The sequence below is a fragment of the Agelaius tricolor genome, unplaced genomic scaffold, assembly GCF_023055355.1.
Source record: "Agelaius tricolor isolate 1412-34295 unplaced genomic scaffold, bAgeTri1.0.p SCAF_2, whole genome shotgun sequence".
NCBI classification, from domain to species: domain Eukaryota; kingdom Metazoa; phylum Chordata; class Aves; order Passeriformes; family Icteridae; genus Agelaius; species Agelaius tricolor.
The window spans coordinates 57,927,667-57,941,887 of NW_027269262.1; the positions used below are offsets into that span (position 1 = coordinate 57,927,667).

The 14,221-nt window shown below is 39.0% G+C and overlaps 1 protein-coding gene across 1 annotated transcript; it reads right to left on the reverse strand.

Annotated features, from left to right (window-relative positions):
• Window positions 1-202: 202 nt before the first annotated feature.
• Window positions 203-6,284, reverse strand: CYP7A1 (cytochrome P450 family 7 subfamily A member 1). Its single transcript, XM_071449164.1, has 6 exons — window positions 6,205-6,284; window positions 4,675-4,915; window positions 3,707-4,320; window positions 2,264-2,394; window positions 1,157-1,332; window positions 203-502 (listed from the first exon to the last, which is right to left on the reverse strand). Exons 1-6 carry the CDS (start codon window positions 6,282-6,284, stop codon window positions 203-205), a joined length of 1,542 nt encoding a protein of 513 aa, XP_071305265.1.
• Between the last annotated feature and the right edge of the window lie 7,937 nt (window positions 6,285-14,221).

Consider the following 14,221-nt stretch of genomic DNA (forward strand, 5'->3'; position numbering starts at 1 on the left):
AAACTGGTGCCCAATTTTCATTAAAATGGTGAATTAGCATCTTCACATAGATTTTCACCCAAGACTTGAAGCATTTCATTTGCATATATACATAAAATGTATATAAAGCATATGTTATACAGTGTATTTAGTACTGTTAGTATATACAGTGTATTTATGTACTACTAGTACATAGTGTATATGCATAATACAAAACACATATTCATAAGCACTTCAGCCTGTACCTGAAATCAATGTCATTGGATGGCTGCAAAATACCCAGTCCTGCACGGGATTGATCTAGAGAGGGACACTTCACATTACTGTCCACAAGCTCTATCTCAAAGTATGAAAAAATCAGAGCCAAAAATTGTTTGATCTCATGGACAGCAAACAGCCTGCCCGGGCACTTTGCTATGCCTGTCCCAAAAGGCATGTAGTAGTGCTTCAGCTTCCGGCCGTTCCGGTAGAAGTCGGTCTTCTCCTCTCCCTTCTCGTTCAGGAAGCGATCGTATTTGAATGTCTGCAATTAAACACACAAAAGGGTTCCTTGGTATTTGGATACCTCCAAAAGCCAGATAAAGCTGCTAAGAGACAAAATGCAGGCTGGGAAAGGGATGTCTCCAGCAATAAGCATTGTACAGTACCACCATCCCCCATGGGGCTGTCTTAGAAAGAGTAGCCTCTGAGAAGTTCTGTTATGTGGGACAGGATCCCAGGTTCTTTGCTGATAACTCCCCTTTTCTTTCCTGACCTCTAAAAATAAGGATTGTAACATGCATTCTTGTTCAAGTGGCAGAAGGAGAAAGGAGAACTGGAAGAAATCTAATTCTCTGCCTTTGGAAAACTATTATCCTTATCCTTCTTCAAAGACCCTCATCATGGTGATCTTCCCTCACTGAGGAAGACAGTAAGTAAAGGGCTGTCTGAGGCTGATAGCACACCTTTTGGTAACACTCAAACATGTTTTGCAGATAATGCTTTATTTATTTATTTATTTATTTATTTATTTATTTATTTATTGTTTCCTGTTATCACATCTTCAGGTGTAAGAATGGATTGTCTGGGGTACAGCAGAGAACCAGCCATGGGGCACCTCAATAAGTGCTTTATCCAAAGGCCTGTTAGCTTCTGCCAGAGCACCAAGTTTAATGCAATTTGCAAAAAAAATGCTTACCAAGGGATCAGCATAGATTTCTGGATCGAAATGCAGCAGCTGAGGATAAAGAGCTACAATGTCATCTTTGCGAATGTTGTAAAAGTCGTTCTCAAAGTGCAAGGTGAAATCCTCCTTGGCCACTCGGAAAGTCATGGATGCACTGGAGAGCCTCATTGCCTCCTTGATGATGCTGTCTGTTGGGAAAGGACAAGGAATGATTGCCATGGAAACAGTGTATTCACATACTGGGGGCAGGTCATGGATTTTGAACTATTTCAGAGCCATTATCAAACCCTGAATTTATTAGAAGAAATATGTTAATATTAACTTTCTAAATGCCTAAAAAACTATCTTTATAATTTCTTTTCAGCATTTCTATCACTTCTGCAGATACCACAGAGAGCCTAATCTGCTTTCCCCACTATAAGAGAATGCTTATAATGGACGAAACAGAATGTTCAAAAGTGAGACATATTTTCACTCTGCTATAAAGACCAAACCAGTGAAAACTGAAAATATAACAAGAAAAAGAAACAGTACAGTGAGTAGAATTTTCTAAAGCTTTAAGAGGTCCTGTATAGAAACCCATACTCAGAATAAAAGTAATATGGGAAGTTTTCGTTTCAATATTAGCTGACTTTCTTTTTAAGTAACAGTAGTTAAAAAGCAGCATTATAACAACTCTCTGTAAGTTCTGAAAAATTATAATTTGAAAAATATTGAGAGGAAATAGAAGTAATGGTATTCTTATCATTGCTTCACATGATAAGAATAGGGATTTAAGTTTTGGCAACAGCTTTTTATTTGATTTAAAGACATAATCAAACAAAATATTGTTCAGAATTATCCATGTGTCTATGTTATGTAGCAGTGTAGGATTATTGAGATATGCCATTACCCATGAAAAAATGCTGTTCATGTGAATTTTGATAGTCTCACCACCTGGGACATTGGGAAGCCTGGTTGTGTTGGCTACTGCTAAGGAACATATAGTTTCCTGTTCTACTGTTTCTTTGTTAATTCCATAGGAATTCTATAGCAAGCATTTATATGGTAATAAACAGAAGACCATGGAAATTGTAGTGTGATTTCTGCATAAAATAATCCTGCATGAAATAGTCATACCTAGTATTGGCATATTATCCAGCTGTTTCCGGTTCAAGGAAATAGGTTTGCCATCTAAGCTGATACTCTCTTCAGCACTTTCCAAAACACTTTGCACTTCTTTGGTAGCTGCTCTCATTGCTTCTGGACTCCTAAGATCAAAAGAGAAAAGGTATAACATAAATTTAAAAATTCTTTAAGAAGTGGTTTTGCTATTAACTTTCTTTCTGACCAAAATTTATTTTGTTGACCGACAAGTACAACCTTCTAAAATAAAAATGTTGCAGCAAAATGCTGCAGTTCCATTTTTTCCTGTCTTGGCAAAGGTATGAGAACTTCAAAGGAAAAAGAAAAGAAAAATAAAGGAATCCCAAGTATTTGATTTTGTCTGCAATGACAAGTGGGACAGAACTGATGTGTGTAATTCAGGTAACAAACAGTAACGGCACTAAAAAGCAATGCCAAAAATAAGAAAAAAACCAGCCAGTTGTAGATTAGGAAATAGCCCCACTGCAGGTAGAAAGTTTAGGAACAGGATTATAGATCAGTTTTATAACATCATTTATTCTGGCTGATGTGACAATATTGTGTCTAGCTGAAAAGAATCTTCCTAATACTAAGAGCCCACATAGTATCCTTCACCATCTAGCCTTTCTTTCAGACATGGAATATATGAGCTTTGGTGAAATATATAACCACAATAAAAGAGGGTGCAATTGTGTCTTGACGAAGACACAATCAGGGTGTTAAAAGACTCCAAGTCCAGGAAATCTAAAGCAAATGCATTCTTGGAGCAAAAAATACTAAATAACTTCAAAAAATAGCATTGGCAAGTAGATATGATAAGTTAAAAGTGTTAGGAATTTATACACATACTTTAGAGTTAGTTATGCTGAAGCAGATAATCCAGAAAGGGCCTACTCTAAAATGGACGTTTGATAGCATTATCTGAGCTGTGCACTTCTCTCACAAGCAGCAAGCTCAGCAGGTGCAATCTACAGTAGAGCTTCAGTGGGATCTATAATTTAATATAAATTATTTTCTATTAAGTATCTGTGAAAACAATAATAAACCTCATTTTGCCTGCACTAGTGAGATGGTCTAAAAATGTCTAGTTATATTTGTAGCCTTTAATACAATTAATGTTTTGACTGCAACTAGCACTTTTAATGTCATATCATACAGATTTACTCCAAAGCTTTCTTGACAAAGTGTAGCATTGCCCTGGAGTGCTGTTTCTTAACAAAAAAAAAGCTTCTAAAGAATTGCTCTGTGCTACCACACTTGTTCTCAGACGGGTGAAGGGCTTTTCTGTGGAAGTCCTGAACAACACAGCACTTTGTTGCAAACAGTGTGTTTTATCACTGATGAGGTATCGAGGAGTGGAATTGGCCTGTATTAATGAATCGGCTCCTGAAAGATAAATATTTTTCTTGTTTGGGAGCAACAAGTATTGGGACTTACTTAAGAAGATAGAACAAGGTCCAAAAGGTGGCAGGAATGGTGTTTGCTTGAGAGGCCCAGAGCACTGCCACGTGGGTCTTGGCCTTCTCCATGTCATCGAAGGTTGACAGGGTGTCGTTCAGGAACATGCGCAGGGTGACAAGCTCAGAGAGGTTGTCCCTTTTCAGGAGGTTCTTGTGCAGGAGGGCCTCTCCCAGCTTCTCACGTGCACTGTAGGCACTCTTGAACAGGTGGATAGGCAGCCCCGCCACGAGGGCTGGGAAAATCTTATCGAATTCCTTGAAGTTTTCAAGGGCATTTAGGATATGAGCTCTCTCAGTTTCCTGCTTTGATGATAGGTTTTTGTCATTATTTGAATTAAATTCTTTACCAAAAAGTGTTAAAAAGCCAGACTCAAACATCACTTGGCAACAGAAGGTATAAAGTCCTTCTGTCACCCAGGTATTAGACTGAAGCTTAGGTGCTCTTGACTGCAGCATGACATACTGGAGGTTTTCCATCATTGCTTCAATGAGGGCATCTAGGGCATTGCCTTGAAGGGTTCTAATGAAAGTCTGATGAAAATTTTCAGTGGTGTTTCCCTCCGCTGGGTCAATGCTACCATGCCCAAAAGCCTGTCACAAAATAAATTGTATGCATGATAAGTAAGGCCTGTCATTACCTGGGTGATAAAGTCTAACAGAAACAAAAGCCAAAGTATAACTTCATAGCTTACTAGAGGGAAGGATAACAATGTAATAAAATAATGTACAGTCTTAGAATAATGTATAGTCTTAGAACAATCCAAATCACAGCAAATTTCTTTTCCATTTAGGAAGAGGAAAAAAAAGACCTCCATATTTTATACCAGTAAAAGTGCAGAAATGTGAAACCAATCCATAACTATCCAAAGGCATAGTTATGTTTACAGGGATTAACTGAGTATGTCAGCAGATACTTTGCATGTTAGATAGTAAAACCAGGAATACCTTGGCAGAAGTAGCAAAGTGGAACTTTTTCCAGTCCAAGTGTTTTCCCTGGCGCATCAATGCATGGTATGAAAAAGGGTCAGTGAGGAAATGAATGTATTTCCCTGCTACATGGCAAGTGAAGATGTGGCCGTGCTTCTTCTGCTTTTCTTTGAGGAATTCAAGGGGGTTGGCACCAAACTTCAAGGCACAGCCCAGGTAAGGAAGGAACCCATTCTCAAGTGGTGGCTCACCTTGCCGCCTACAAAACACAAACAAAAGCTCCATTTAAAATTATGTATAAAGATCTCTTCTCCAGGACTATCAGGTATGTAAAATACTGATGTTAGGCTTTGTGTAATGTGAAAAAAAAAAAAGAAGAAAAAAATCCCAAATAAGTAGTTTATTTACAGATATTTTTCTCCCCTTTAAGAGCTAAGCTATGTAAGAAAGAACAACTTTAACTATTGATAGACATAATAATACACATAATAAACCAGGTTGATTATGTAATATTTCTTTTCCCTGGATCAGATATATATTTTTCACCTGTATTTTTCATATGTATATTTTTCATCAAATGTAAAATTATTGCCATTAGCTAAAACACAGTTATGAAATTGTCACATTAATAAATAATCCATCACACTAATATTATCTCATACATTTTTGGACAATTTTTTCCACAATTTACTTTGAATACCAAGCAAAGAAACTTTTTAGCATAGAAAGGTTGTTATTATTGGCATATCCCATTAATAGACCAGATCTTTCTAAAAATATGGGAATTTTGCTATGATTCTCAGTAAGCATAAGAGCTAGTGTTTCAGACAATGTGTCATCAAGCACATGCTGTAAATCAAGCTAAGATACTTAAAGTGAAGCATATGTTTAAATTATTTTCTTTTTTAAGTAGAAACAGCTTTCCTGCATAAGGACATTATGACTGCTGAAATAACTTTCATATAATATTTCAGCTTTTGCAGTAAATGAAGTTAATTATTTTCAACTTTTTTTTTCAATTAAACTTTTTAAAATAAAACTAGAAAATGACTGTGGAAATTAAAAAATAAGAAGAGTTAAGCAAATTACTCACTCCTTATATAAATGTGTCAGTAGGATAAATGCTTTTAAGGAATATACCTCATACATAAATATTACCTGTATTAAATTGTGTTACTAGATATAAAAATCTTTGTAAGTAGATATTAAACAATAATTACATATAAGTAGGTATTCTCTGTGATTACAATACAGGTGAAATTACAGCCCAGAACATTAGGAAATCAGGACATACATATTCATATTTTAATTACCTTACTGATGCATAGATTTGTATCTACAGCTACCTCTAGGCATCAATACACTATTATTGCAGAGTTCATACACAAAAATTTGATTGGGGCAAAAATCTCTCAAAAGACCAAACTACAGCATTGTCTATGCTGTCCTGCATATGTCTGACCACAGTTCTCTTAGTGATGTGCAGAGGATATTTGACACAAATAAAGGCCACACACACTGAAATGCTTTTACAGAAAGAGTCCTTACCTTCTCCTCCTCCCTAGAAGAAACCAAGACACACAACAAAGTATTACTGCCGTTCCCCAGATCCAGGATGCCAGGAACATTTCTGGTAATGTCCAAAAGCTTCCAAGTGGAAAATGGGTAACTATCAGGATGGCAGGAGAGGTGACTGAGAATGAAACAGAAGACAGGTCACAATTTATATACAATGGGTACACTACTGTATCTAATGGCACTGAGTCAACCTAGCAAGGTATTGATTAACCATTTCTGGAGAGAGCTTGTTCCCTCTCTTCTCTGTCACCTTTCTGCAGAAAGCTTTGCCAGATTGATGCAGACAGTTGCAGATCTGGCCTTGAGCTAATGTCACGTAGCAGAAGCAGTTCCAAAGTAACCAAACAGCTGTAATAGTTGATAATTTCAAGGTTAGCCAGGTGTATTTTGATGAATCCTGCAGATTTACCAATTGCAGTTTATAGTTCAAGTTTAGCAATATATGAAATGGTTACTGACCGGTGTCCAGGAGATTCAGACTGTGCTAGCTGGTGGCTGCAGCCCGTGCTGCCCTTCAGCTGCCAGCCTGTTCCCCCTCCCTGCTCCTTGTGGGCTGCCCTGGCTCTGGAGTGCCACTGCAAGAGGGAGCGGCGGGGTTCAGCTGCTGGGCAAAGGGATGGCTGCGGAGGTGGACTTACTTCCTCTAACAACATTTGTCTGGAAGAAAGGGTAAAAATGGTCTTTCACAGACTCATAGAGTGAATCAAAGAAGAAAAGGAAAGTAGATCTAGACAACCGCACTGGTTTCAGTTTTTTTTTTCATTGTCCTTGGACCACCTTTTATTTTCCCACTAAATATTTTCTTCTTTCTGTTGTTGACTTATGAGAATTCAAATTTTGGCTTGCTCCTAGAACTGGCATCAAGCCATCAAGGAGGCAGCTCAGGTACAGTGATGTTCCATTAGTCATCCAAGGCTAATATGTTTCTAAGAGAGAAACTGAAGGGTTTTTCAGACTTACTTTTGTACAAATTTTTGTTGGTGTCCCTACAGTTATGTGATAAAACAGTAAAGATGTGGACATCTTGCTGTTGCAATTGAACACTACAGTGAAGGCATTGACACTCAAATCTGGCAGGTGGAACTATTGTCCTGGCTTCAAACCAGGGCAGGCAGTGAGGCATGGGATAACTGTGCACATGTCATTACATTTGAGTCAAATTTTAAATTACTATACTGTAGAAATTAACCTTATTTGCAGCATCAAGGTTTGCCCTCACTTAATCTAAAAATCACTCCTTTTGCATGTCAGCTCCAGTCCTCTATCCAATTTTCATTTAAGCACAGGTGCTTAATTTATTTTCCCATAAAAAGTTCTTCTTCACCAGCTGAATTTAGCTTGATATTATATAATTGCTTTATAAAAACCTTGCTTTTCCATTTCCTGCCTGTTTGCTTTATTGAAAAATTCAGTTCTGGGCATCATCTTTGATTTCATCCTGTGACTTCTTCATCCTAAAAATAATAATAATTTTATTATATTGGTGTCTAATTCTCTTTGGATGTGTGGTTGAAACAACACTGAAAAAGTCAGAAGTTACTGTCAGTTTTGTGTCCAACAACCAGGAATAACATTTAACCAGCAACAGTTGCCTGTGTCCCCTCATCATATCTTGTGTTGCACTAGGTAGAGCTGCATCACAGTTGCCTCTTCCCTCTGTGCTTTGGGTTGTTGTGCTGCAAAGTGATGACAGCATCATTTATAAATGGCATCCTGATGCCAGCAAACAGCAGCAGTAACTTCTCTAAAGCTGCCCACCTTCTTTCACTTTCTGCTTTGTATATATATAATAGTTCTAAAAGTATAACCAGGTGTAGGCAGAGCACAGGAGCTGCTTGGCAACCTAGCTGAAATAATTGCTTTTTCTCTCAGGAAAGTCTTATATAGGCCAATCTACAGTCCCAAAGCCAGCCTGTACTACAACAGGCTGCAGGCTGTGACTTATGTCCTTGTGATAAAAGGCAAGCAGGAGTCTTGTCTGCCCCAGATACTCCACCAAATTTAGCAGATGAAAAGTGTGAATCTCCTTCCATTAATATTAGTGGGCATTAGGCTTTCCTGATTTTTCAGCAGCACCGTGGAGTGCCCTGATGTTCTGGGTGTGGTATTTTGGTGTTCTTCAGACAAATACACTATTTCCCACAGACAAAGCTGAGGCAGTTGCCAGTCTGTACAGCAGGGATTAAAGGCACCATGTGGTCCTACTGATTGACAGAGAGTACATTTTCTGCAACCCTTTGTGTGTTGTGTATGAGCTTGACTGCCTTTCCCCACCCCAAGGGGATAACCCACAAGAGTTATGGGTGCAGTCAGAAAAAATATACTGACCTGGCTCGGTGAAGAAAACTCCTTGTGTAAATGGTAAGAAGAATATTAATGTGAAAAACTGTCACAACTTGGGCTCAAGACTCAACTCAGGCCAGTGACAGCATCAGGAATAAAACACTGCATATGTTTGAATGTATAAGCCTTTGTCACTGCAGGTTTGAGCATGGGCGTTCATCAAAAACTCAGCAAGGTATCAAATAGTAGTTAGAAAATGCAAAACCTTTTAAGAACTGTCATAGGACCTTCTGGTCAAGCCCTAATGAACACTGAGCTAGAACCAGTTCAGAAAGAGCAGCTCAAGAGCACGTGGATGCAGGCACGCTGACATTCCACCCAGTACCGCGCATTTAGCAGCCGCTTCCAGCCCAGCCTGGCTGCCCGCACGGGCTCCGAGGGCAGCCGTGTCTGCACAAGGTCTGCTCGTGTCTTCAGGGCCAGGAACTGTGGTGAGACTGCTGCATGGTTAGATTGCACCACTTTCCCCCAGAGGGCACTTTTCACCCAGATACACCCACTGGCTGTGGGCAGAGGCTGCCAGGAGCGCTCTTATCTATCACCGCTGCTCCAGCTGGCAAAGTTGAGCTGTGGCCTCCATGGAGCCAGTACCCTTCCAATAAAACAGCTCATTTCTGTGGTGATTCCTGAAGCCTAAGAGAAGCCTTTAGGCTTGTTTCCTCCTGCTGCTCCAAAACTGCTCACTATCTAAACCTGAACTTCATCTCGTATGCTGTAGCTACATGGCTTTCATTAGTCACAACCTACACATGGTATTTAAATGAGTAGAAAATAATAGATAGACCAAGCTGAGGGGAATAACGTTTTTCCAGGGTTACTAATGGCTTCATAATCTGGGAGCACTAATGTGCAGAAGGGTGTGCTGGACTTAGGAGAGGCTGCTGATTATGTTTGGCAATAAATAGCAGATTTCCACATAAATTTCCGCACAGCCAACTCTATAACTTGTTCATTCATGGGAAGTAAAAAAGAGATACACTCTACAAAGAAAGGATTGACTTTTTTTCCCCATGCACGTGTTGTGAGAACTGGTTTATTTTCTTCCATCAATAGATAAAAATCCCTGAAACCACACAAACCAAGCATTTTGCCCAGGGGTGGGAAGGCAGCCCTGCAGTTCACAGAACATGAGCAGGCTAACATGCTACAGCCAGAAGATGCAATTGCAGCTAGGAAACACGTCTACAGCTGTGAAACTTGTAAAAGAGATCTCAGAAAGGTGGAGCAATACAAAAGGAAAGCCTAAATAAGAAGTTGCACGGTCAAGCTGCTTGTAGCTCAGAACCTTTGCAGCCAAAAAATAGCTGATAAATAATTATATGTCACCACCTACTGGTAAACCTCCTTGTGTGGCACTTGTGTTTTACAACAGCCACTGAACTTGGCAAGTCAATATTTGTTTCCTGTTTCTAAACACCAAAAATGGTACTTCTTCCATGAGTCTATATATTTTTCTTTGCATTTACATCAGGTATCACTTTAATGAAGATATGGAGATATGCTGGGTAAGATCACTGAGGTTTCTGAGGGCCAAGCTGAAAACCTGGCTTTTTTGGGATCACTGAAAATGCTAAACAGAAGAAGAAATAAGGCTCTACTCCTCACCAGCCACAAGAAACATCTATTTTTCAAGAGGAATGATGGCTGTCAGCACACAGGATCGTGTACTGGGGACAGTCCAGAAATTGAAGGTCCTTGTGCAGCATCAGTGTTGACTTGGCAGAGCCATCATATGTCTGCAAGCTGAAAGGCATCAGCAACGCTCTGGGCACAGGCAAGAGAACACTGGCTGCCGTGTCCCCTCACAACAACAGACCTGACACACCATGGCACAACATTGCCCAGCCTGCCCCCATAAACCAGCTGCTGTTACCAAGTGATCATGTCAGAAATGCAGTGTCTTCCCCAGAGAGACTGTAATTCCAGATATAATTCCAACAGATCCCTAGCTGGATTCACCTTTTTCCCCTAGTTTTCCTGGGTCAATAGAATAGATAGAAGTCTTGTATACCTAAATTATAATAGACTATCTAAAAGAATATGAGTAAAATTATACTAAAGACACTGTAAAGAATAATGTCATAGTTTAATTATTTAATGATCTACACAACCTAAAATAAATTCATGCTATTACAATATCACTCCACAGCTCTATTTTAGCAACTGTCATGGTTGTTAAGAGGGCAGACTTTGCCTACATTATACTCTACCTTCTGCAGAATTTGTGAGTCATCTGACTCTAGCAAAATAGCATGTTCCTGTTTCCTTAAAAAAATTAAAAATAAAATTTTTAAAAAATCATCATCACCATCATCTTTTTTTTTTTCTTCCTGCTGATTGTATGTCAACTGTAGAGGTACAACTCTTTTGTAATCTGATATCATTGTATACATTACAATACTTATATATTCGATATATTTGACCCTGTCATTTTTTTCATGATGAAGCACTCTGCACAGACAATGCCTTGTATTTACATTAGGATAACCAACATTGATGGGCTATAAAATTAGACAGGCTTGGGAACTCGCATCCTGTTTCAGAACAATTGCCCTGAGCATTTAAATAATAGTTAGGACAGATATTTCCTCTAATGACCAAATTAATATTTCCATATTTATCTCAGAGTATCTTCTGAATGTGCTTATGTATCAGATAAGCAACTTGATTTACTTGCACCATATCAGTTTATTTTCTCTCTGGGATTTTCATTGTTTTTTAGGAATGTCAGTTGAAAGTTCAGTAACCTTCCTATCAGACCTGGGATTTACAATGCCACAATCTTCCCTTTAATATCAAGCATTAGAAACTAAAACTCAATCAGAAACACCATCCTTCACTTGAATTTTAATAGAAAAAAAAGGAAAGGGAACTATTAAACATATGATTAAAGTAACAATTGAGAATATTAAGATTTATGAAAGTTACCTTTTTCTAGTATTGCTGAGGAGAAGCTGTAAAGAGAGCAATTATGAAAGTGGAGACAAAAGAGAACTCATATGGGAACCCAAGCAGGAAAAGGAAATGGCTGTAAAATAAACCACGAGGAGTTATTACCACTCATCCAGTGCAGCAAACTGCATCTTCTTAAAGCAATTTTTTCTTTTTTAAAACTCTGGAGTTGAGTTGTATAGTATCATTTCATAACAAAACAGAAGCTTCTAAATTATCCTGTTACATCTAAATGCGCAGTTGCAGGTGCTCAAAACACTTAACAGGGAGAAATCAAATCTCAGATGTGATTACAAAAATGATGCAGCTCACTGCTACCAAATAATTATTTGAAGAAAGGTAGTTAGGTAGCAAGCCAGGAGAAGATTGCAGCAATCCAATTGTCTGGGTGAACACTACAAGCTGTTCTGGGCTCCTCCAGCAGATGGAGCAGGGAATGCAATGGCATCATCTGCCTCTCTTTGCTTCCCTTAGCTTTTCTTCTGCTGATGCTCTTTTCCTTCCTTCCTTCCTTCCTTCCTTCCTTCCTTCCTTCCTTCCTTCCTTCCTTCCTTCCTTCCTTCCTTCCTTCCTTCCTTCCTTCCTTCCTTCCTTCCTTCCTTCCTTCCTTCCTTCCTTCCTTCCTTCCTTCCTTCCCTCTCCCCCTTTTAAAGAGGTGCACTGCCCTGTAGCTTCATAGTTGCTCTTTAACTATCAGCCCTCCATTATGTAAAGGGGGCGTTCAAGAAGTATTGAAAGGGACATTTTGCACAAACATGTAGTGATCAAACAAGTGGTACAGGCTTTAAAACAAAAGAAAGTAGATTTAGATTAGATATGAGGAAGACAAATCTTTACTGTGAGGATAGTGAGGCACTGGAATAGGTTGCCCAGAGATGCTGTGGACTTTTCATCCCTGGAAGTGTTCAAGACCAGGGTGCATGGGACTCTGAGCAACCCAGTGGAAGGTGTTCCTGCCCATGGCAGCGGGGTTGGAACTAGATGGTCTTTTCCATCTAGTTCATTTCCAATCCAAACTATTCTATGATTATATGATTCACTGCCTGAGTTTGGCATCCATTAAGTGTAGCACTTACTTAATGTCCCCTCTTTCATTAGACTCAGAATTCACTCTACATCTGCATTTAGAAGCCATGGAGACTCAGTGACACCCGTACCTATTCTGTAAGAAGGGTGGCATCTTAAGAACCTCTCTATTGTCTCCATCTTCTCTATGCAAGTGCTGGTATTACTCTGGTCCCGCAGTCTGGATTTTGGTCACTTTGGCAAACCTCACATCAGTTTGCTGCGGGGTTGGCTTCATGCTCCTTTTCTTCCTGAAGTGATCACCTGTGCAAGGACAACATCCATTGCTCCTGGGTGAAAGGAAATCAGAAGGCTCACCACCTTACTGGCAAGAGGCAATATGCCTGGCAGCCAGCTTGGCACCTGAAGTCACAGTGGGGACTTTTTATTTCAGCTATGGCCTCTACAGTTCTAAGGGAGACAGAGGCTGATAGCTGTTGGAAACCACCAGCAACTTCCCCTTGATGGTGATTTCAGCAGCTATTAGGCCACTTTGGGATTTTAGAAGTCTCCAAAAGTTTGGGGAAAATGGAGAAGCTGGATTGACAGTGCAGCTGGAAAGGATCCACAGCCTGAAAATGGTGGGTGTCATCAGCACAGCTTTCTTTGAACAGTTTTTCTTTGGTTTCAGAATATTTTTGCTTTTCTTTTGCATATACACATGAACACAGGAATCATCCTCTGAGAGCATCCCTGGTGGATTTATGCAAGCCTGTTGCCTAGGTATAGAAAATTTTGCCAAGAATGGTTGTATATAAATATGGTTTTTAATGGAGATCTGAGCTTCACTGGACTGTGAAAAATGCAAGGAAGTAGAAGTGTGGGGCACACAGTTATGCAACTGCGCCACATTTTACTCTTCCAAGGGAAAATACACATTCTTCTACTACTAGATTTAATTAAAGATTTCTTTTTCCTATAACTATATTCTACTTTTTATAGTACAATATTTATTGGAAGATACAAGCCAAGATTGAAGAGTGAGTGCCTTTCTATATTACAGAAGAAATCTGCCAAAGCTTTCTTCATTTTCTTTGGTTTTCTTTCTTTTTTTTTTTTTTTCTTTTTGGAGAAAGCAAACTGTGGCAGTGAACAATGTCTTCATTGTGCAAAAGAAAGGAAAAATAAGGCATGGTGGTGTCACAGACATAATATGAAACCAACTTCAGAGTGTAAGGCTGTTCAACTGTCCAGATAGATTAAAAAGATATGAATATGGGACTAAATAAACTGTCCAAAGCACAGCCCACTGGTTTTACATGTGAATCAGCCTTCTGGCCTAGGAAAACTGAATTGCAACTGAATACAGATTACTAATTTGGAAAAGTAATATTATTTTTCACTACCAGCCTTGCTGCAACATTGCATTTTAGGTATTTATTTCTATATGTTTTTATATTATTTTTGACTTAAATAGGCAAAGATCAGAGCTCTACCTCTTACAGCTTTGCTTTGCAGTTTTAAAGACAAACTACAGGTAGAAAGACAAAAATTAAAACAGAAAAACACAAAAAGAACAGGGTAACAGGAAGAAAGAAGCTGATGGAAGAGGGGTGACAGGTAGATGTTGCAAAGAACAGGAAAATAAAGACACAACACAAGGTAAAAGATAGAAGCATTTAAACAG

Coding starts and splice junctions, on each gene's coding strand:
- CYP7A1 (XM_071449164.1), bottom strand. CDS start 6,284: ATGTTCCTGGCATCCTGGATCTGGGGAACGGCAGTAATACTTTGTTGT. Junction 4,916..6,204: donor CTTCTAGGGAGGAGGAGAAG/GTAAGGACTCTT, acceptor TGTGTTTTGTAG/GCGGCAAGGTGAGCCACCAC. Junction 1,333..2,263: donor GGATAATATGCCAATACTAG/GTATGACTATTT, acceptor CTTTCCCAACAG/ACAGCATCATCAAGGAGGCA.